This window comes from Mytilus galloprovincialis, chromosome 3, assembly GCF_965363235.1.
Source record: "Mytilus galloprovincialis chromosome 3, xbMytGall1.hap1.1, whole genome shotgun sequence".
NCBI lineage: Eukaryota > Metazoa > Mollusca > Bivalvia > Mytilida > Mytilidae > Mytilus > Mytilus galloprovincialis.
The window spans coordinates 43001363-43026951 of NC_134840.1; the positions used below are offsets into that span (position 1 = coordinate 43001363).

At 31.7% G+C, this 25589-nt stretch overlaps 2 protein-coding genes across 2 annotated transcripts in view; both read right to left on the reverse strand.

Moving 5' to 3' along the window:
- LOC143066258 (usherin-like) overlaps window positions 1-1337 on the reverse strand; it is a 96636-nt gene extending 95299 nt beyond the window's left edge. Inside the window, exons 1-2 of the mRNA XM_076239250.1 lie at window positions 1090-1337; window positions 158-718 (exon numbers count right to left, since the gene is read on the reverse strand). Of these exons, the coding sequence (XP_076095365.1) occupies window positions 158-684 (527 nt within the window). The 5' untranslated portion in view covers window positions 685-718; window positions 1090-1337. The remainder of the gene's footprint in view (window positions 1-157; window positions 719-1089) is intronic.
- Window positions 1338-5135: 3798 nt separating this feature from the next.
- The window catches only part of LOC143068001 (cholesterol 24-hydroxylase-like), a 29503-nt gene continuing 9049 nt past the window's right edge, over window positions 5136-25589 (reverse strand). The window contains exons 6-14 of the mRNA XM_076241726.1: window positions 23502-23640; window positions 22813-22926; window positions 10656-10812; window positions 9854-9916; window positions 8298-8370; window positions 7576-7771; window positions 7156-7247; window positions 6621-6690; window positions 5136-6152 (exon numbers count right to left, since the gene is read on the reverse strand). Of these exons, the coding sequence (XP_076097841.1) occupies window positions 5991-6152; window positions 6621-6690; window positions 7156-7247; window positions 7576-7771; window positions 8298-8370; window positions 9854-9916; window positions 10656-10812; window positions 22813-22926; window positions 23502-23640 (1066 nt within the window). The 3' untranslated portion in view covers window positions 5136-5990. The remainder of the gene's footprint in view (window positions 6153-6620; window positions 6691-7155; window positions 7248-7575; window positions 7772-8297; window positions 8371-9853; window positions 9917-10655; window positions 10813-22812; window positions 22927-23501; window positions 23641-25589) is intronic.

Sequence of the window (25589 nt, forward strand, 5' to 3'; positions counted from 1 at the left end):
ATATTGACTTTCTGCAACATAATCTGCCAATATCAGTAAAACTCTTGACCATTCAATTGGGCTATTTTGTGATCCAAGATTGTGCAAGACTCCTATAGTAACATAATCTACTGTAATACACAGTACATTACTAAAATTTGTTTTTAATTACACTTACCCATAATTTTCTTCTTCACGCCAGACCCATACAGTAAATGTTACAGCTCCTTCGCCATATATAGGAGGGGTAACAGAAGGAGTTATATAACAATCTGGACCAAGTTTCATAAAGTATGTAGAAAATTCTCCTAATGAACTCTCTGGCTTCTTGTTAAACTTATCTGTGATGACACACTCTCTAAATCCCAGACTTATTCCAATTAGTAAATCTGTATGTAATGGTAATGATGTTCTATTTGGACATGACTGAACACAAAAATCCTGTACACATTGGTCTATTGATGCTTTATAAATGGAACTGATACAGTATGCATTTCTTGTAGGAATTCCACAAGTACTGTCTGAAGGATAAGTCACAGATGGGCGATCCTGAGCGATGTTTGTTAATGGCGGAAAATGTTTCTGACTATAACTGAATTTGATCGTGAATGAAAATAAATATATGATGTACAGTGTCACTTTACACATTATTCTGTTCTGTTTGGCCATACAACTATTTGATGTCCCTCTCAATTCAATATCCATTTAACACTAGTCTAAAGAAGCAATGCATTAGTATCTGAAAAAGTCAGCTTAGATAAAAATCTGATAGGAATATAAGATAAATGTACACTAGAGAACTTTCTTAGGTCACATGCCTAGCGAAATCAAACATCTTTTTCCTTTCATATGACTGATGTGATTTTAAAACTATTGGTATTGTCTAATTCAAACCGTTTTCTATATATAATATCAAAAATACAGTACTCTTTTTTATTATTAACTAATAAATCACACGATCCAATGAAACACAATTAAAGTCAAAAAATTTCAGTTTAAGTCATAGTTGTCATTTTTACAAAGATAAAACAAATACTTATGATTAAGTATTGAAATCAAATAAGCTTACAGTTATGATATAATTCAATATAAAACTAAAAAAGTTCTTACCAATCAAATTGGTAAAACACAATCTTTCTTCTTTCTACGACTTTTCTTGGCAAACTATTTTTTCTTATTGGAAAGATAGGGAAAATATCATGAATAATAAATATTTTTATTGTTGATTTCCCTGACTTAGCACCTGTAAACTAAACTAATTACTGTTACCTAACATACAGTCAGGTAGATACCTGGATCAAAAAGTAATTGAACAATAAATCCATGAATAATTAATTATTTATAGTCAAATTGTTGTGTTGATTTCTGTAAGGAAAATAATGTTATTTTCAAAAATAAAAATAATTTTATCAAAAAGCTGTACAAAGAAGTAACTTCGGTAAGGGTCATGATTGGCCTCAAATATAAGTCAATTGTTCAAGATTAAAATGTGTTTCAAGTTGATGAAGTTGATGAAGAGACAAGTGAAAAAGAACTTATTTTGTCAAGCTTTTCTTATAAAGGGTAGACATGTATACCTCAAATATGCCAAATATCTAGGTATTGGTGAAAGCTATTTCTACCACATTTAGACAGAGGAAACAGAGAGTTAAAAAAAAAAACAATGGAAATCTAAATTTCGAGGAAAATAAAAAATGTATTTGATTTTAGACAACATGAAAAAATGCTTATTTTTATATGTACCCATATGTCTATCCATAGAATATAGTAATTTGTTATAAATAATAAACAGTAAATAAAAATTAAATGCCGTGTGGTGAACCAACGCCTGTGTGAATCATTTTGATAGAGTCCCTGTAAATAAAAATGTTCACTTTCATTGGTTGATTGTGTGCAAAAATAAATTTATCACCAGACTGTTTCATGGAATTTTTATATCTATGATGCATTATTGTCGTATAGATTTATGTGATTTCTGTGTAACTTTATTTTGTTTAACTACATTGTGGTGATTTGTTTAGGGTTCTTGTTGGATTTTAATATAACATAAATGGGTCTATCGTCACCAGAGCTCCAGATAAGAATTCACAAATTGGGTTTTTTACCCACCATTTTCTTATATAATTGGGTGATAAAGTTTTTTAATTGCATTATCAATTCCAATTCACCCCTCATGTTAATATCAAATTGGGTTTTTCACCACCAAGCTCCTGAATGTATTGGGTTTTTTCATCAACACAATATTGAATATTTAGGCAATATCAACCCCAGATTTTTTTCCATCTTAAATATGTTTCTTTCTTTGTTTAGCTGTTTTATTTGGTTTAGGGTTAGGGTTAGGGTTATTTGCTAGCTGTTTTATTAGATTTATTCACTGAGGAGCAATTGTAGGTTTAATTTGTGTCCCGTTCCAAACCTTCTGCCAGTTTTGTATTTTCTCACAAAAAGGGATATGTGTATTCACAGGCACTCGTCTTACACCTTTATATAATAAATTCTGAGACCAGTGCCTGTGTGTGTATTCATTAATTAACCGTAAAATGAAAAAAAAAAAAAAAATACTACATAAACTCTAATTATACTTGAATGATTTTGGTTTATTCAATTTATATAAATCTGAGTTTAGTTGTCTTTTATTAGAACTTTTGGTTTCTCATGCTTTATCATGTCATAATTGATTTGGCCTTTCACTTTTTCCAACTGATTTCGTTTTTGACGAAACCCCGTGTTTATTATCAATGTTCTCATTAGAAGGTACGCACACACGCCCGTGCTTTCGATGGACGCTTCCTAAAACACTGGCTGAGTCTTGTTATCATAACTTTCCCTCAGCTTTTCATAAGAAGCAGAAAACATGCTTCTGTTTAATATTTTTATCGGACATTCACTTTCGTTTTAATTCAATGTATGTTATGATAAATCTCGAGCAATGCAAAAAAAATATGACTAAATGACACACGCTAATTGGATAAACGCAGAGAAGACCGAAATGTTTTCAAAAACACGTGTACCTATTGAGCAACGGAAAACTCCAACAGGGACTCATTTCAGCTACTTGATGCAGGGATCTATTTTTAGAACGAAAGGAAATTTCCAATTATAAATATTATAAACATAGATTTACGCGACGACTGTAAACAGATAAGGGTAAATAACGCAAACAGTAGCCAATTGAAGGGTTGAGAACTCATGGTTTTGGCATATAATTGGGTTTTCCTTTGAAATAATTGGGTTATTGAACCCTGCAATGGGCAATTGCATTGGGTTTTTTATTATTTTTATTGCGTGATCACGCAAATACGCAGCTTATCTGGAGCTCTGCGTCACATTGGTGCATTGTTGTTTGAAGTTCTTATTACAACTAATTGTCTTTCATCTAAGAATGATGTGGTGCATTGTTACTATAAATAGAATTAAAGTTTAATTTCAGCTTGATTTCATTTTAATAGGCAGATTGTGGTGTTGTGTTGGAAATTTATTTTAACGTCATACTTTTTTTAAATCCTCCTGGAATCATGTGAATTAATGTTTGTTATATCACTGAAAAGATTTCTAAATTATTTTTCTGTTATGCAAAAGTAATATTATACCTTTAAGACTTAAACTGAAAGTACAAAGTCATTATTACACAAGAAACACTTCATGAGTTTTACCCTGTTTTTTTCAACAAATACTTTTCATTATCAACCAGAATTTAGCATAATGTGGTTTGTGTGAAGATTTAAACTATGCTCAATGTTTTGAAGTAAAATAGAAGACAAATATTTTTCAATTGGAACACAGAGATAAAATTGAGATGTAGTGTTGTATTTAAAAAAAACTTCAGTAAAAGCAGCAACAAATCAAATTTTCATCATTTAATGTTTTTTTTTTAATATTTATTGAAAGTAAAAAACAACATAAAACATATACAGTATATGATACACAAATATAGATTTAATATAAAATAACAAAAAAATAAAAAGCATGTCCATACTATAATATTTAATAAAGGTTATCAAAATTTAAAAAAAATATCTGTAATAACTCAAAATTTTTAACATCCAAATAAAAAATTTATTATAACTAACCTTAGTAAACCCATATAAAAGTGTAAATAAATGATCTCATATATCTAGTACCTTATGAATAGTTGTTTATATAATATACATATATGTTGACACAGAGATATGTCTTGCGTGTCAGCAGAAAATTTAGAAAAAGACAATCTGAATCTGATAAACAGGAACATTGCCAACTAATTCAAATTTGCTGGACCACAACAGAGAGAGCAGCTCAACAAAATGATGGTCAAACTTAGATGTATTAGGTATTATTTGAGTATTTAGGTGTAATACCACCATTGATTTTCCCCTATTAGTCTTTGTTAAAATTTGCACTTTTCAAAACAATGTGTAGAATTTATCTTGGTTTCAAATAAAGAAATACTTGGCATGAGTAAAGTTTTATCCTGTCCAGTACTATAATAAAAATTTCACATAACATTTCATTGCATATAAGAAAATAACCATCACTAGAAGTTAACCAATCAAATTTCTCCTCTTATTTTATCTGTGTACAAAGTTTAGTCAACATGTAACCTCAAGATTACAAAATATTCTACAGAAATCCCAAATAAAAAATAATGGTGCTTTGAAATACCCAAGACATATGTTTATGACACAGAAATCTTTTACTGCAATAAAATGTAGGATTAATTACCTACAACTGTCAAATTCCAGGGAATATTTTTTTTTTCGACCTATTTTCGTATACAACCGGATGTGACGTACCATGATTAGGTGGTATTAAACCTTATAAAAGAACATATTATGGGATAATATATGAGATTGACATTTATAATGCAGTGCACAAGATTCTTATCTAATGTGTGGATGGATCTATGGACTATAGGGTAGGGCCTCGAAATGTTCGACAAACTGAGATGAACTGATTGTTATGTACCTTTATGGAATATATCAGTAATCTACCCCAAATAGTTCCTATAGAATAACTTAAGCAAAAATCTTTACATTGATGCTTTATAGAAAGTTTCTGGCAAATGACACAAGGAATCATTTGCTTTGTCAAATATAGTTTTTATTTTATACAATTTAACATGATCAAAACCGTTACCCTTAGCAGATGAAAGACTTCATATTTTGTTTTACTTGAAATTACCAAAGTAAACTATAAAATCTTTTTATCAACATTGATTTAAATGAATAAAATATATTTGAATAAAGTGTAAGATTATAATTAAGTAAACAGTCAAATCATCAGCCAATCGACATAATTGTATCATCAGCTGCAATCTAACTAAAAACACTTCATATTGTAACATCTTGTTATAAATATATATCAGAACAAGAATGTGTCCATAGTACACGGATGCCCCACTCCCACTATCATTTTCTATGTTCAGTGGACCGTGAAATTGGGGTCAAAACTTTAATTTGGAATTAAAATTAGAAAGATCATATCATAGGGAACATGTGTACTAAGTTTCAAGTTGATGTAACTTTAACTTCATCAAAAACTACCTTGACCAAAAACTTTAACCTGAACTTTGCACTATCATTTTTTATGTTCAGTGGACCATGAAATTGGGGTCAAAACTATAATTTGGCATTAAAATTAGAAAGATCATATCATGGGGAACATGTGTATTAAGTTTCAAGTTGATTGGACTTCAGCTTCATCAAAAACTACCTCGACCAAAAACTTTAACCGAACGGACGAACGGAGGCACAGACGGACGGACGGACGGACGGACGAACGGAGGCACAGACCAGAAAACATAATGCCCCTCTACTATCGTAGGTGGGGCATAAAAATTAGAATCTATAGAAACTTATATCTTGTGCCCAAATTAAATGAAGTTATTTGATGTTTTCCTCAATTTAAAAGCTGCTCTATAATGTACCATCTTCTCTGTTTACAAATGTAACTTCAATGGACAATTTCGTTAAAACTGACACATTTTAACTAATAAATTAACATTTGTAGTTTTGTAATTTAGTCTGTTGTAGTTACTTGTCATTTTTCTTATTCTTTAACCGTGGTACTAAGAAACATTTCAATCCATCTTTCAGTTTTAGGGTAGATTGCAGAACAACATGTAATGACTGCCCAGGTTCAAGTCTCACTTCAAAATTTTGAAACAACTTTGCCAATATGAGTTTCCCTTCAATCTACAAATAAATAATCAAATTATTAGCAAGAAAATGCTAAATGAAGTCGCTTAATTATGAAAATTGGGGTCACAGAATGCAAAATAGCAATTATATTTCTAAACATAATGGTATCACAGTTTTTGCTTTCAATGCAGAAGTTAAAGTAATGTATTAATTTTTTTTTATATATATATATTGCCTCTTTTAATTAGAACTTTAATTTTGAATCGTCTTACATTATTTATATACAGAATTCAAGGAAACTGATCTACTGTAAGAAGTATTAAATGCATAATAAACATTTTATAAGGTTTTTACTTGGTCAGCTTTTGAGTATATCATTATATATATGTATATGTATCTGCATGCAAAATTTGGATTGTTGGGGTCTTTTATTGTATGGAAATGCACAAGCTTTATTCAGCATATTCACACTGTTATTGTTTACCTGTAATATCTAAATACATAATAAACAATTAAACTCACCTTAGCAAACTGTTGTCCTAAACAGATCCTAGGTCCAAGTGTAAATGGGTAGTAGGTATAGATACTGGGCCTGAAAATGGTATTCTCATTTAGAAACAACAAGAGATATTACAGCACCAATCTTAACATGAAGTTGCATGTGTGTTGTACTGTTAAATATACGACTCCGATCTAAGTATCAGAAACAGCTAATTATACTGAAACAAATGTGATTTTCAAAGCAAAAAAAAATTACACACATTTTTACATACTTTTTGGCAAGCTATGACTTAGTTTATCATTGTCAGAGGTTGCCAACTTTAAGCATTTTGAAATTTTTTAATTCTCAATCCATTTCATTCAGTATAAATGCATTTGTTAATGTACAACAAAACAAGAAATAAATTACGTGACAGAAGAAAAAAAAGTACAACGTCTTTTGCCTTAATAAGTTCTAGTCAAATATTTGTTTTGTCAGGTCATGAATAATAGCTTGATTACTATCAATTATCAACGCAGCATGTTTTAAGAAATCAAACAAAAAATATACACTTACTTTATTGGTGAATCTGGTTCAAATCTTTCAGGTAGAAATTCTAAAGGTCTGTCATTGAATTCAGGAAGTCTTGAACTTATGTATGTACTCAGCTAAGATAGAATTGAATATAAAATTGTTTTAATTACTTAGATTGCTTAATTGATAATTTGTTGTTAAAAAGTGTTAGAATTAGAAATCTAATGTCAAAGCTTCAAATTAAAGGTTTTAAAATAATATTAACAAAAAAACCTACGTACATGATTCAGATACATAACAAATAATTTGGTATTATGACTCCAATTTGATCTCAAAAGCTGTAAATAGTACCTAAGTAGCAATCATAAACTAGAGGTGTAAAATTTGAAAATTAAGTTAAATAAATTAAAATTTTCAATTATTAATTCTCTGTTTCATTTCCAATAATAAATCATAACTTACATTGATATCAGTACCACCAGGAATATAAATTCCATCAATGACAAAATCTTTCTCTGTCTCTCTTACAGTGGATATACTTGGTGGATAGAGTCGCAAAGTTTCTTTCCATACCATATCCAAATAGTTCATTTTTCCAAGATCATTATAATCTATCTTAGCTTTGGATCCAACAACAGTATCAATATCATGAACAAGTCTACAATAAACATAAACAAACATTAGACATTTAGTCTTTACTGTTAAAATTGCCTCAAATCTTTAAAGCAACAAGCACCTGTGTGTTGCTCACATAGCTCACTACTACAATTATACACATTATGAATAGAATGACTGTTGGAACAAAACCTGGAATATGCAGAGCTTGCACTTTCATATTCATGATCAGTGAACTGTGATATGTGTGTCAAACCCTTAACTGATAAGTATTATAAAAAGTTCACAATATGAACATGTTTATAAGGTTTCAAGACAACATACATGTAGAAGACACTTCAACAAACAGATGACTTCACCTTACAGTACCTTTAACTCAGTATAGGTCAATTGTTATTTGCTTAAATGTCCAGTGGCAAATATTTCATGCATATTTAAGACAGGTACCAATTATAAAATACATCAATGAGGGTGGATCTGTCTTTGTAAGTATGTTTTTATTCAAACTCTGGTTAGTCTTTTTTGTTTGATAAATGAGAATTCAACTTTCAAGAAGTTAAGACTCTTACTTCTTCATTTTATCTGGATTCTGCACTAAGAACATCACAGCAAATGTTGTTGCAGTTGATATGGTATCTTGTCCTACAATTACCACACATCTATTATGGTAATGTGTATGCTTTTTTATAGTAAAAATTACACAAGGTGTAAAACCACCAAAACATGGTACGTTCCATCTAGTTTAATAAGTAAGAAAAAAATAATCCCTTGGATTTGACAGTTGTAGGAAATTAACCATGTATTTCATTGCAGAAAAAAAATCCTGAGTCACATACATATAAAACGGATGATTCAGGGCATATTCTTTTTTATATATTAATTTTTTAAAATATCTTGAAATTTTAGGTGACATGGTTACCACAGCTTGTAAATGGGGAATAAAAGAGGTGAACATTTGATTGGTTAATATCCATTGATTGTTATTGTCTTATATGCATTTTGATATTTTGACAAGTATTTGACAGAATCAAATTCAAATCATATCAAATAATTTTTTATTTGCAACAAAGATAATTTCTGCCCAATTTTACAAAGACTAATGGGGGAGAAATGGTGGTTTAACTTAACAAAATTAAATACCATGTAGCAGATAACTGATATAACATGGGACTAAATTCAATATTGTGTGGGCATAAACAATCAGACTTCAAATTAGAAATCAGAACTTTAAAGTTACATTTTCATAATTTCAGACATGTGACAGAGTTGTCAAGCCATAACTGGAGATTTGGAAATTTCCAGCTGGAGTTTGGACCTCATAACTGGAAATGGTGACTTCCGTTTTTCTTGGACTTTTCTGATATCAATTTCGAGTTTCTTAGACCTTTTCTCTGTCAGTATCAATTTTGTTAACAGAAATGTTCAATGAAAATTTTAGAGGTTAACAAAAAGCGGAAGATTTCAAATTTTAACAGGAGGGGCGGAAGAGGGTCAGAAAAGTAGGAGATTTTGACTCCCGCCGAGGAATCACATGTATGAAATTTTGAATATTTTGGGATATTTGGAACTCACTTTGAAAGTTCCAAATACATCAACACTTATTTTTAACATTCACGAAAAAAATAATTGCAATGGTATTCTTTTCATTTACTATCATTATGGTGTAAAAAACTTTCAAAATAACAAGTCTCTAATTTCAAGCTCCAATTTTTAATTTGGAAATCTCCTGATGAAAACAATTTTCCTAAGGGGAATGGGTTAAGTATATAACATTGACAAAGAAAAAGAAAAAAGAAAAAAAAAAGCTGCTTGTCATGTTAAAATTGTCCATTTATAGTCATTACTGAACAATATACAGTACACAATCTACATAATTTTTTTTTAAATTAATTAATTTACAATGTGGTCTTGGAAGTGAAACAATAAAATCAGGGATAAATAGCCCTTTCTTAGTTGAAAAAGTAATAAATAGACTGTGTCAACCCAAAATTTGTTCTCAAAACATCAAAAAAAGGATTAAGAAGAACATTGATCTTAAAATCCAAACACAGTTCTACTGTATATTTTGAATTGTATGTTGTGCAGAAGAGTCCGACATGCAATGTGTCATTATTATCATACCAACCTGCTATGAAAAAAGTGCAGAAGTCATCAATAATTTCTTCAAAATCCAGATCAGTGTTTTCACCTATCAAAGATAAGAGAAACAAATATTGATTAGTGTGACCAATATCTTCAACATTAAAGCAACCTAAGCAAGTTAGAATGATATCCCATCCCAGCTTCAAGTATTGAGTCAACAGGAAGTTAAAGAGCATTGTACATGAAAACCAATCATAAAGCACAAATATTAATACTCAATTGCAGGTTACTCTGATTTGTAGATCATGAAAATGTTTGAATTAAATTTCATAATGGGTTAAAATTTTATAATTATTCTTTAAACAGAAAGTTGGTGAACATGTATCTTAAAATGTGTCTCAGGGTAAGGCATGCTTACATGAAGTCTGATATGAAATTTCAAAAAGCTATCATTTGTAGTTCCCTAGAAAAATGTGATGGAGTGACTTACAGACTGATGGATATATTTCTTATGAGTGGCTGTCAAAATTTTGGGAATGGAAACTTTTTGGAAATTCTTATAACATGATCAAGAAAGTAATTAGGTGGTAGGGAGGTACTGTAAAAATATAAACAGAATGTGTGCTTGAAAAGTTCATACATTATGCAGTGAAAGGGTTTAGATAATCAGTATTGAATGGCTATATTCCTTCCTTTGGAGTTTACTATACATAAATGTCATAACACAAGAATTCACTCTCACCAATCATTTTAACTGTGTGTGTAAGTATATCATTAGGAACAGTCTCATCATTGTTAATAGCCTGTATTCTTTCCTTTATCCATTGTTTGCATGTTTCTCTTACCCATCATTTTAACTGTGTGTGTTAGTATATCATTAGGAACAGTCTCATCATTGTTAATAGCCTGTATTCTTTCAGTTATCCATTGTTTGCCTGTTTCTCTTATCAGTTCTACATTCTTCCTAACATTTCTTCTATAGAACCAGTAAGTTGGACTATTCTGAAACAAATGAAAGCAATGGAATAGAAATTCTTTGAGGAATTTCTTTGCATGCAATTAGGTATATGTCTGTGAATTAAAGAATCGTTTTCATAACAGCGTGGACAACTGCAATACTTATGTTGGTAATAATACTGAATCATTTACATTAAACATGTTTATCATAGGCTATTAATAACAGTGATTTTATTCTCATTCAGTCTGTCAGAGGTGTTCAAGATGCAGGTGCATGAGAAGAAAAAAAGAAAGTTTAAATATTAAATCAACACTCAAGGTTTAGTCCTCTGCTAGTTATTTGTATTATTTGATTTAGGCTTTTAAAACTAGTGTTGGATAATCGGTTGAAATTACCAACTGATTATCTATTACAATCGGTTAACAGCAACCAACCGACTATCGGTTATAATCGCATCATAATACCTTGCCCTTTTTTTAAATGAAATCATGCATTTAGTCTCATTGTACATGTCTAATGTGTATATTCCATATCATTGTAGAGTTTATATATTCATATTTGATCTTTTGTTTCCTTTTCATATATTCTGGCGTACTAAATTGTAATCCTGGTACCTTTGATAACTATTTATTTAGCAGTTAAAACAAAGAATTAATAAGAATCAAGATTCATATTGAACATATTTTATCTCATAATTACAACATTAATTACCAACAGTATGACAGTGACACTAACATTTCTAAATTTCAATGGTATAACTCACAATACAATTTCAATATAACACAGCTGTATAAACATTTGAGTGCTTCTAATTAAAAAAAGATATATAAAGTTTTTAACTTTAAAAAAATTAAGATTAACAGAAAAAAATAAAACAATGCATTTGCATTATAATATATACAGTAGTGTTGGATAATCGGTTGAAATTACCAACCGATTATCTATTACAATCGTTTGACAGCAACCAACCGACTATCGGTTATAATCGCATCAGAATACTTTGCCCTTTTTTTAAATGAAATCATGCATTTTAGTCTCATTGGTCATGTCTAATGTGTATATTCCATTTCATTGCAGAGTTTTATATGTTAATATTTGATCTTCTGTTTCCTTTTCATATTTTATTTAGCAATTATAAAAATGAATTAATTAGAATCCAGATTCAGATTGAACATATTTTATCTCATAATTACAACATTAATTACCTAGAGTGACACTAACTTTTTTAAATTTCAATGGTGTAACTCACATTATAATTTCAATAACTTAGCAGTATAAACATTTGAATGTTTCACATTAAGAAAAGATATATATAAAGTATTTTACTTTAAGAAATTTAAGATTAACAGAAAAAAATAAAACAATGCATTTGCATTGAAATATATACAGTAAACAAAGAGGATCCAGCCAATGTCTGTTAATTCGTGTAGAATGCTTTTTTTTCACTTTTATGATCATCATTTTTCTGTCAATTGTGTCATTCGAGCGTCTGAACTTATAATTGCAAGAATGCGGAATTATTACATAGTTGAACCGTATCCGATCCGTGATTCTAATGTATTTCAATGGCGGACAAATTTCAGAAAATTTACAAAAATAAACGATGTTTGACAAGCAATTTGGGAAGGAATATGACGCTTTTGACGCTACTTGTGGATAAAACATGAATAAAAGGCAATTTGCGACACGCTCTTATGAAATAAAGAAATTATTTTGTCTAAAATCTGAATGATTTCATGTACGCTCTCAAGTAATAAGTATCCGGTATTGAGAGAGTATTTCATACAAAGTTATTTATTTTAAAGATCAATCTGTATATATATATAGTCAATGCTTTTGTCACGTTTTAAAGGGGAAAAATGGTTTTGTCTTTAATTATAGGATGTTTGACATTGTTATTGTCATCGACTGATATTGTTCGTTACAATTTGTTTGACTGAGCAAATAAAATGCAAACCGCAAACGGACCGGAAGTTGATACGCAAAAAGTCCGGAAACTTTAACGACAATCGATTGAACAAAATCCCAATCGATTATCGACATCGTGAGGCCCAACCAACTGATTTCCGACTTATTCTGATCATCGGAACAACACTAATATACAGTAAACAAAGCCAATGTCTGTTAATTCGTGTAGAATGCTTTTTTTATCACTTTTGTGATCATTATTTTTCTGTCAATTGTGTCATTTGTGCGTCTGAACTTATAATTGCAAGAATGCGGAATTATTTCATAGTTGAACCGTATCCGATTTGTGATTCTTATATTTTTCAATATGGCGGACAAATTTCGGAAAATTTACAAAAATAAACGATGTTTGGCAAGCAATTTGAAAAGGAATATGACGTTTTTGATGCTACAAACAGATAAAACATTAATAAAAGGCAACTTGCAACACGTTCTAATGAAGCAAAGAAATTATTTTGTCTAAACTCAGAATGATTTTATGTACGCTCTCAAGTAACAAGTAGAATCTACCGGTATTGGAAGAAAGTATTTCATACAAAGTTATTAATTTTAAATAACATTCCATCAATCAGCAAATATTTATAGTCAATGTATTTGTCACGTTTATAAAGAAGGAAATTGGTTAAGTCTTTAATTATAGGATGTTTGACATTGTTATTGTCATCGATCCTGTTATTATTTGTTTGACTGCGCATATAAAATGCAAACCGTGGCGGCCCTTTGGATTGGCTTCAATGTAACAACACTTGGTCAGTACCTCATCAGGAACATTCATGCTATGTTTGGTTTCATTCCATTCAGTGGTTCTCTAAAAGAAGACATTTGTATGTATTTCCCATAAGGTTCTATGGGTGCCACATGTGGAGGAGGATCTGCTTACCCTTTGGTAGCACCTGAGATCACCCCCAGTTTTTGGTGGGGTTCATGTTGCTTAGTCTTTAGTTTTCTATGTTGTGTCTTCTGTACTTTTATTTGTCTGTTTGTCTTTTTTATTTTTAGCCATGGCATTGTCAGTTTATTTTCAATCTATGAGTTTGACTGTTCCTCTGATATCGTTAGCCCCTCTTTTTTAAACTAGGTCCCTAGCTGGCGGCCATCTTGGATGATAGAGTGGAAACATAGTAACAACACTTGGTCAGTACCTCATCATGAACTTTCATGCTATGTTTGGTTCCATACCATTCAGTGATTCTCTAGAAGAAGTTCAAATGCAAACTAGAGGCTCTCAAGAGCCTGTGTCACTCACCTTCATCTACTGGTACTGTGGTTTGGAAATCATGTAAAATAAGGTTAAATCATAATAAATGGTATTAGACACCCTAATAATGATTGAGGCCATGTTTGGCTTTATTTGGCCAAGTAGTAAAAGTCATAAGAAACCTCAAATTAAAAAAAATAATGCATATGTTTTTTTATAACTCAATGGATAGTTTTCATTATAAAACTTATATACATATACTTTTCCTGAAGAAAATTCTTTGATTTGTTCATATTTAGAAGAAGTTTACTTTATTTTAATAATTCCCCCGACATATTTTCCCTATGCAAAGTGACCTCACCTTCATCTACTGGTACTGTGAATGGAGTGTATATTAAAATACATACAAATGTCTTCTTTTAGAGAACCACTGAATGGAATGAAACCAAACATAGCATGAATGTTCCTGATGAGGTACTGAGTGTGACCAATCTCTGAAAATCAGGTGATCGCAATACGCATGGCTGTCCTTAAAATAAACTATTATCTGATTGTACTAAACACATGCTCAATATCCATTCTTTTTTGTTGATTGTTGACAAACCGGTGACAATCGTTAAACTTCAGCTTCAAAACACGAACTTTAATACCTGCCATATTTTCACAACAACACTGACCGATTGAAAAAAATCAAATCGTGCACAAAAGACTAAGTTTATGATATATGTATGCATTGGTTCAAGAATTGGATTAACCTTATTTTTCACTGGTCACTCGTTTCTTATCACTTTAAATCAAAAGCAGGTCATCCAACTGGTTACTAGACTTACAACAATAGTGACTGAAGACCCCTTATCATTATTTAGATTTTACAATTTTCCTTTAAATTTCTGTAGCAAATCCCTATTTTCTATTTTAAGCCATGGTGGTCATGTTGGTTGGTTGGCAGGGTCATCAGATATATTTTTGAATTAAGATACCCTATTGAAAATTGTGGCTAAGTTTAATTCTATTTGGCCCAGTAGATTAAGTGGAGAAGATTTTTGTTAAAGATTGCAAAAATTTACGAAAAAAATGACTATACCTTAGGACATTGAAAATTTTGGTCAAACTGACTTATTTGTAGATCATACATTGCTATCTATAATAAAATTTAAGATAATAACCAATCAGGTGCTCTGCAGGGCACAGCTTTATACAACCGCAGAGGTCGAACCCTGAACAGTTGGGGCAAGTATGGACAAAACATTCAAGCGTGATACAGCTCTGAATTTGGATTGTGATCAAATTTTTGACATTATATGGGTTTTTTACACAAAACAAATGTCAAGATTTTACAAATCAATTAAAGATTTCTTCTTCAAACTTATTTAAATCTAAAATTAAATAGTTGACACAGCATAGGTTTCTGACACAGAATGAATGTGGTCTAATGAACTTAAAATTATTTTTTTTGCCTTTGAGCAATTCACTATGCTGTTGAATATTAATCTTCTCAAAAAAATGTTTGAAGAAATTTTCTTTTTATTTATGAAATCTGAAATGAGAAAAATTTACCCCCCCTTTTTTTTCACATCCCCTTTTCCCTTTTTCCAAAACTGATATCAATTCAAATTTCTAATGGAGTTTGCAACAATAACTACTCTTAAAAACATCATAAAATATTAAAATGTAAAATGAAGTGCTTGTTATCACTGAATGTTAAAGATTGGTTGGTAGTAAAAGTGAATATACATTGTATATTGTATAAAACAATGATTTAAGATGATTCAACTACTATTCTGAACAAAGAAAGATAACTCCAATTGAAAATTTCTCGCTATTGCACAATATTGTGCAATTAGATATTTCTTGCTATTGCGCAATACTGTGCAATTGAAAATATTTGCTATTGCACAATACTGTGCAATTGAAAATATTTGCTATTGCACAATACTGTGCAATTGAAAATATTTGCTATTGCACAATACTGTGCAATTGAAGATTTCTTGCTATTGCACAATACTGTGCAATTGAAAATTTCTTGCTATTGCACAATACTGTGCAATTGAAGATTTCTTGCTATTGCTGAATACTGTGCAATTGAAAATTTCTTGCTATTGCACAATACTTAATATAATAATTTTGGATCCTGATTTGAACCAACTTGAAAACTGGGTCCATAATCAAAAATCTAAGTACATGTTTAGATTCAGCATATCAAAAAAGCCCAAGAATTAATTTTTTGTTAAAATCAAACTAAGTTTAATTTTGGACCCTTTGGACTTTAATGTAGACCAATTTGAAAACGGGACCAAAAATTAAGAATCTACATACACAGTTAGATTTGCCATATCAAAGAACCCCAATTATTCAATTTTTGATGAAATCAAACAAAGTTTAATTTTGGACCCCGATTTGGACCAACTTGAAAACTGGACCAATAATCAAAAATATAAGTACATTTTTATATTCAGCATATCAAAGAACCCCAAGCATTCAATTTTTGTTAAAATCAAACTAAGTTTAATTTTGGACCCTTTGGACCTTAATGTAGACCAATTTGAAAACGGGACCAAAACTTAAGAATCTACATACACAGTTAGATTCGGCATATCAAAGAACCCCAATTATTCAATTTTTGATGAAATCACACAAAGTTCAATTTTGGACCCTTTGGGCCCCTTATTCCTAAACAGTTAGGACCAAAACTCCCAAAATCAAACCCAACCTTCCTTTTATGGTCATAAACCGTGTGTTTAAATTTCATAGATTTCTATTTACTTATACTAAAGTTATGGTGCGAAAACCAAGAATAATGCTTATTTGGGCCCCTTTTTGGCCTCTAATTCCTAAACTGTTGGGACCTCAACTCCCAAAATCAATCCCAACCTTCCTTTTGTGGTAATAAACCTTGTGTTTACATTTCATTGATTTCTATTTACTTATACTAAAGTTATTGTGCGAAAACCAAGAATAATGCTTATTTGGGCCCTTTTTTGGCCCCTAATTCCTAAACTGTAGGAACCAAACATCCCAAAATCAATCCAAACCTTTCTTTTGTGGTCATAAACATTGTGTTAAAATTTCATAGATTTCTATTTACTTAAACTTAAGTTATAGTGCGAAAACCAAGAAAATGCTTATTTGGGCCCTTTTTGGCCCCTAATTCCTAAAATATTGGGACCAAAACTCCCAAAATCAATCCAACCTTCCTTTTGTGGTCATAAACCTTGTGTTAAAATTTCATAGATTTCTATTCACTTTTACTAAAGTTAAAGTGCGAAAACTAAAAGTATTCGGACGACGACGACGCAGACGACGACGCCAACATCATACCAATATACGACCAAAAAATGTTCAATTTAAGGTCGTATAAAAACTGCACATTTTCCTTAAAATTACCAATTCAGGGGCAGCAACCCAACAATAGGTTGTCTTACTTGTCTAAAAATTTCAGGGCAGATAGATCTTAACCTGATGAACATTCTAACCCCATGTCAGATTTTGCTCTAAATGCTTTAGTTTCAGAGATATAAGCTAATTAAAGTGCTTGTAAGCACTGAACGGTAAATATTGCTTCAATTTATTAGTATAAAGTAAAATTAATTTTGCATTGGTTGTAGTTGAATTCAACTTCAAATTTCTAAAGAAGATGTAAACAATGACATCATTCTATTTTTAGAACAGATATTAGATTCCTGCACCTTGCAAAAGTTATGTAATATTTTTGACAAGTTTAACAATATTTTGTGCCTTGAATATTGAGCATATATTAAATCCATAAATTTCTTTAAATGTTCATGGATAAATTGTATAGAATGTTTTGATCAATGCACTATATTTTGTGTATCAAAAAAGGTAGTGATCAGCCTTGGAAGTTTTAGATATCAAGTTAGTCCCTTAAGGTTTTGATTGCATTTCATGCAATTTTTACCTAAAAACTGTATTTTTCCCCATGTTCTATTTTTAGCCATGTCTGCCATGTTGGTTTGCAGGTGAGGTCATTGGACACATTTTTTAACTAGATACTGTAATGATGATTGTGGCCAAGTTTGGTTAAATTCCGCCAAATAGTTTCAGAGGAGAAGATTCTTGTAAAAGTAAGCGCAATGGACGACGAAGATGGACAACGATGGACAACGGAAGAAGTGATGAGAAAAGCTCACTTGGCCCTACTTTACTGAACATTCTTGCTGCTTACAATTATCTCTCTCTACGATGAACTTGGCACAGTAGTTTCAGAGGAAAAAGTTAGTAAAATTTGCAAATTTTTTGAAAATTGTTAAAAATTGACTATAAAGGGCAATAACTCCTTAGGGGGTCAATTGATCATTTTGGTAATGTTGACTTATTTTTAGGTCTTACTTTGCTGTACATTATTGCTGTTTACAGTTTATCTTTTTCTATAATAATATTCAAGAGAATAACCAAATTTCCTTAAAATTACCAATTCAGGGGCAGCAACCTAATAACGATTGTCTGATTCATCTGAAAATTTCAGGGCAGATAGATCTTGACCTATAAACAATTTTACCCCACATCAGATTTGCTCTAAATGCTTTGTTTTTTGCGATATAAGCCAAAAACTGCATTTTATTCACATGTTCTATTTTTAGCCATGGCGGCCATCTTGGTTGGTTGGCTGGGTCACCGGACACATTTTTTAAACTAGATACCCCAATAATGATTGTGGCCAAGTTTGATTTAATTTGGCACAGTAGTTTCAGAGGAGAAGATTTTTGTAAAAGATTACTAAGATTTATGAACTAGAGGCTCTAAAGAGCCTGTGTCGCTCACCTTGGTCTATGTGAATATTAAACAATGGACACAGATGGATTCATGACAAAATTGTGTTTTGGTGATGGTGATGTGTTTGTAGATCTTACTTTACTAAACATTCTTGCTGCTTACAATTATCTCTATCTATAACAGTACTTTCTGTGGAAAATGTTATTGAAAATCTTCAAATTTTAAGAAAATTGTTAAAAATTGTCTATAAAGGTCAATAACTGCTAAAGGGGTCACCTGACCATTTTGGTCATGTTGACTTATTTGTAAATCTTACTTTGCTGAACATTATTGCTGTTTACAGTTTATCTCTATCTATAATAATATTCAAGATAATAGCCAAAAACAGCAAAAATTCCCCAAAATTACCAGTTTAGGGGCAGCAACCCAATAACGGGTTGTCAGATTGATCTGAAAATTTGAGGGCAGATAGATCTTCACCTGATAAACAATTTTACCCAATGTCAGATTAGCTCTAAATGCTTTGGTTTTTGAGTTATAAGCCAAAAACTGCATTTTACCCCTATGTTCTATTTTTAGCCATGGTGGCCATCTTGGTTGGTTGGGCGGGGCACCAGACACATTTTTTAAACTAAATACCCCAATGATGATTATGGCCAAGTTTGGTTAAATTTGGCCCAGTAGTTTCAGAGGAGAAGATTTTTTTAAAAGATTACTAAGATTTACGAAAAATGGTTAAAAATTGACTATAAAGGGCAATAACTCCTAAAGGGGTCAACTGATCATTTCGGTCAAGTTGACTTATTTGTAAATCTTACTTTGCTGAACATTATTGCTGTTTACAGTTTATTTCTATCTATAATATTCAAGATAATAACCAAAAACAGCAGAATTTCCTTAAAATTAACAATTCAGGGGCAGCAACCCAACAACAGATTGTCCGATTCATCTGAAAATTTCAGGGCAGATAGATCTTGACCTGATAAACAATTTTACTCTGTCAGATTTGATCTAAATGCTTTGGTTTTTGAGTTATAAGCCAAAAACTGCATTTTACCCCTATGTTCTATTTCTAGCCATGGCGGCCATCTTGGTTGGTTGGACGGGTCGACAGACACATTTTTTAAACTAGATACCCCAATGATGATTGTGGCCAAGTTTGGTTTAATTTGGCCCAGTAGTTTCAGAGGAGAAGATTTTTGTAAAAGTTAACGACAACGGATGACGGACGCAAAGTGATGGGAAAAGCTCACTTGCCCCTTTGGGCCAGGTGAGCTAATAACTCCTAAAGGGGTCAACTGATCATTTCGGTCATGTTGACTTATTTGTAAATCTTACTTTGCTAAACATTATTGCTGTTTACAGTTTATCTCTATCTATAACTAGAGGCTCTAAAGAGCCTGTGTCGCTCACCTTGGTCTATGTGAATATTAAACAAAGGACGCAGATGGATTCATGACAAAATTGTGTTTTGGTGATGGTGATGTGTTTGTAAATCTTACTTTACTGAACATTCTTGCTGCTTACAATTATCTCTATCTATAATGAACTTGGCCCAGTAGTTTCAGAGGAGAAGATTTTTGTAAAAGATAACTAAGATTTACGAAAAATGGTTCAAAATTGACCTGATAATCAATTTTACTACTGTTAGATTTGCTCTAAATGCTTTGGTTTTTGAGTTATAAGCCAAAAACTGAATTTTACCCCTATGTTCTATTTTTAGCCGTGGCGGCCATCTTGGTTGGTTGACCAGGTTACGCCACACATTTTTTAAACTAGATACCCCAATGATGATTGTGGCCAAGTTTGGTTTAATTTGGCCCAGTGGTTTCAGAGGAGAAGATTTTTGTAATAGATTACTAAGATTTACGAAAAATGGTTAAAAATTGACTATAAAGGGCAATAACTCCTAAAGGGGTCAACTGACCATTTCAGTCATGTTGACTTATTTGTAAATCTTACTTTGCTGAACATTATTGCTGTTTACAGTTTATCTTTATCTATAATAATATTCAAGATAAATAACCAAAAACAGCAAAATTTCCTTAAAATTACCAATTCAGGGGCAGCAACCCAACAACAGGTTGTCCAATTCATCTGTAAATTTCAGGGCAGATAGATCTTGACCTGATAATCAATTTTACTACTGTCAGATTTGCTCTAAATGCTTTGGTTTTTGAGTTATAAGCCAAAAACTGAATTTTACCCCTATGTTCTATTTTTAGCTGTAGCGGCCATCTTGGTTGGTTGGCCGGGTCACGCCACACATTTTTTAAACTAGATACCCCAATTGTGATTGTGGCCAAGTTTGGTTTAATTTGGCCCAGTAGTTTCAGAGAAGAAGATTTTTGTAAAAGATTACTAAGATTTACGAAAAATGGTTAAAAATTGACTATAAAGGGCAATAACTCCTAAAGGGGTCAACTGACAATTTCAGTCATGCTGACTTATTTGTAAATCTTACTTTGCTGAACATTATTGCTGTTAACAGTTTATTTCTATCTATAATAATATTCAAGATAATAACCAAAAACAGCAAAATTTCCTTAAAATTACCAATTCAGGGGCAGCAACCCAACAACGGGTTGTCCGATTCATCTGAAAATTGCAGGGCAGATTGATCTTGACCTGATAAACAATTTTACCCCATGTCAGATTTGCTCTAAATGCTTTGATTTTTGAGTTATAAGCCAAAAACTGCATTTTACCCCTATGTTCTATTTTTAGCCATGGCGGCCATCTTGGTTGGTTGGCCGGGTCACGCCACACATTTTTAAAACTATATACCCCAATGATGATTGTGACCAAGTTTGGTTTAATTTGGCCCAGTAGTTTCAGAGGAGAAGATTTTTGTAAAAGTTAACGACGACGGACGACGACGACGGACGCCGGACGACGGACGCCGGACGCCGGACACAAAGTGATGGGAAAAGCTCACTTGGCCCTTCGGGCCAGGTGAGCTAATAATATTCAAGATAATAACCAAAAACAGCAAAATTTCCTTAAAATTACCAATTCAGGGGCAGCAACCTAACAACAGGTAGTCGGATTCATCTGAAAATTTCAGGGCAGATAGATCTTGACCTGATAAACAATTTTGCCCCATGTCAGATTTGCTCTAAATGCTTTGTTTTTTGAGTTATAAGCCAAAAACTGCATTTTACCCGTATGTTCTATTTTTAGCCATGGCGGCCATCTTGGTTGGTTGGCCGGGTCACCGGACACATTTTTCAAACTAGATACCCCAATGATGATTGTGGCCAAGTTTGGTTTAATTTGGCCCAGTAGTTTCAGAGGAGAAGATTTTTGTAAAAGTTAACGACGACGGACGACGACGGACGCAAAGTGATGGGAAAAGCTCACTTGGCCCTTTGGGCCAGGTGAGCTAAAAATTGACTATAAAGGGCAATTACTCCTTAAGGGTCAACTGACCATTTTTGTCATGTTGACTTTTTTTGTAAATCTTATTTTGCTATACATTATTGCAGTTAACAGTTTATCTCAATCTATAAAAATATTCAAGATAATAACCAAAAACAGAAAAATGTCCTTAAAATTACCAACTCAGGGGCAGCAACCTAACAACAGGTAGTCGGATTCATCTGAAAATTTCAGGGCAGATAGATCTTGACCTGATTAATAATTTTACCCTGTCAGATTTGCTCTAAATACTTAGGCTTTTGAGATATATGCCAAAAACTGCATTTTACCCCTATGTTCTATTTTTAGCCATGGTGGCCATCTTGGTTGGTTGGCAGGGTCACCGGACACATTTTTTTAACTAGAGTAGATACACCAATGATGATTGTGGCCAAGTTTGGTTTAATTTGGCCCAGTAGTTTCAGAGAAGATTTTTGTAAAAGTTAACGACGACGGACGACGACAACGATGACGGACGCAAAGTGATGAGAAAAGCTCACTTGGCCCTTTGGACCAGGTGAGCTAAAAATAATTACTTTGTTCATTTTTTAGAATTTGCTTTATAATCTGGCCATAAGTTTCTATCAAAAGGACAATTAAAAAGTTACTTTATGGTCTGGCCACACTTGTAATTCTCAAAAGGACATTTTAGAACAGTCCATGATTTAACCTATGTATGTAAATTTCATTAGGAAGTATTTGCTTATGATTATTAAGTATTACATACTTGTACATATGGTGATAGTTTCTTTATAGACATTCCATCCATTATACTTCTTATTGCTGTAGGGAACTGGCTGTCATCATTTTCCAAACTGTTGACTTCTTTATCAAATGCTACCTAAAATACATGCCATATGATAACAATTTATCCCTGAACTGCTCAACTGTAAGTATTCCAGGAGGCCAACATTTACCTTTAAATTATAATAGTGTCATATTTTAGTGAAATACAATTTTGAAATAAATGAATTATTTCCCTAGCATTAAAGGATGAATCATTTTAATTATCTCTTTCCTAATGACCATAACTATAGAATTTAAAAAGCCCTAAATTTTAAATTGAAATTTCTTCACAAAAAGTTTAATTATAATATAAAAGAGACATTTCCATTCTCAATTCTAAAAGCTTTGATTGGATGTTGAATGAAACTTGTTTCATTTATATCTGTATTGTGTAATTTTACATTTCTTAATCAAGAATTTTTTTTAAAAAACACTGTTATTTCATTAAAATTTAGCATCATAATCAAAGATAATGCTAGCTGCGAATACATAGCTCTTAAGGTCCTTTTGATGATTTTTATATTTGCATACTATAGACAATATTGCAAAAAATATTTCAAAGGACAATAGAGCTAGTTTTTCTCAGCTAAGAATATGCAGTATATCATTTAACCATTTTTCAGTCAGTACCTTGGACAGTACATCTAATGTTGTCCTGGAAAACTGTGTCATCATACAGACTGGTGATTTGTCAGCAGCAAGTTTGTATAACTGGACAATCAATTTATCAACACATTCATTAAAGGGACCCATTAATTCTATCAAGTATCTACAAATTAAACATTTTAAATCTAAATAACATTTTCTTTTCTGGATGTTCTAGTCTGTAAGATATGGAATATATAGCTACACAGGGCATATAATTATATGAGCATGATATGAAGATAAGACATTGATGAAACAAGAATGTGTCCAAAGTACACGGATGCCCCATCCACACTATCATTTTCTATGTTCAATGAACCATGAAAATGTGGAAAAATCTCTAATTTGACATTAAAATTAGAACGATCATATCATAGGGAACATGTGTACTAAGTTTCAAGTAGATTGGACTTCAACTTCATCAAAAACTACCTCACCCAAAATCTTTAACCCGAAGCGGGACAAACGGACGGAATAACAAACAGACAAACCAACAGACGAATGAACAGACGCACAGACCAGAAAACCTATTGCCCATAAATGGGGCATAAAAAGGTACCTTTCCAGTATTGAAAATTAATATGAAAGTTATAACATGCAGGGGGTACTCCCTATAAACCCTCAAATCCAATGATGAATAAACAGATGTGAGATTAAGCCAATTTTTAGAGTTATTGAATTTCAATGACCAGTGGTTTTAAGAAGAGTAATGTACTTATTTTTTTCCATATTATACATATAAAGAAGGAGGTAAGCAAAATCTCAATATCAAGACATCACTTTAAGGTTAATAAGTATATGCTATCTTATTTTTAACCTATACATTACTGTCAGGTATATATATGTAAGTCTAAATAACATTTGTTACATGAATATAAGATACAGCATTAATCCAAATTTTTACAATCAATATCTTATTTGGTTTCACATTTATAATTTTGTAAGTGTTAGAAATGAAACTATGGTAATTTCAAATCATCTGTGATTGTTTGCTGTATTTTTATGGAAAAACCTGTTTTCCATCATCAATAAGCAGTTGAAAATGTACGGAAATGATTCTAGAACACTTTTTAAAATGTCCAAAAAAAAATTGAACACTTATACATGTATATGTTTAAAAAGGAAGTTCTATTTGCTAGTGTAATTGAAAATAAATTGGGTGAAAGTCTACTGAAAATCTTAATAGATATCACTAGAATACAACTTTGTAGGTAAAACTGTTCCATCTTTGAGCAAAATAAAGATAAGCATATCTATAACATTAATTTTTGAAGGATCTTAAGCTAAAACATAACACGTGTCAGTATGAAACACCAGAACGGAATGAATATATATATATATAACCAATTAAGTTTATACATCGTTAAGCATAAGATGGTTCCTGGTTGACTTCTTCACTTATTTTGTTCTGTTAAATTCAAGCAGAGAAAAGAGAAATTCGGAGTGAAGCATTTACCAGCAATTCAGAAATTTATCAGTTTTAATATATTTGATATTGAATAAAAACAAGTGATACTCACTGGTGATACCCCTGCCGCAAGTGGATAATTTTGTGTAAAAAAATGCAAGTGTTTGGTAAATAGAAAGTTGTTGAGGGATCAATCTGAAAACATCATACGGTAAAGCTGACTTGTATAAAACCTGAAACCAAATTTCAGAAATCCTTGTATTGTAGTTCCTGAGAAAAATGTCACGAAAATATTCATGGGACGGATAGACTGACGGACTGACAGTACGACTGACGAATGGACTGACTGATGGATGGATGGATGGACAGACAGAGGTAAAACAGTATACCCCCTTTTTTTAAAGTGGGGGTATAATTACGTATCAATACGGATTAGATAAAATTATTAGTTTGGAAATGATAAGAGTGCCCTCTACAATTTAATAACAAAGATGGCAGATTGTAAACAAACCTTGCAAAGTTGAATTTTGTCTCTTATCACTTGCTTATCATAGTCTACAGTATGCACCACTGTCTTGCAGGTTCTATTTTGGAGAATAAAACCACAGACTATATACCAATGAATACAAACCAGATTCAGTATTCAAATATTTTGGGTAAGAGCA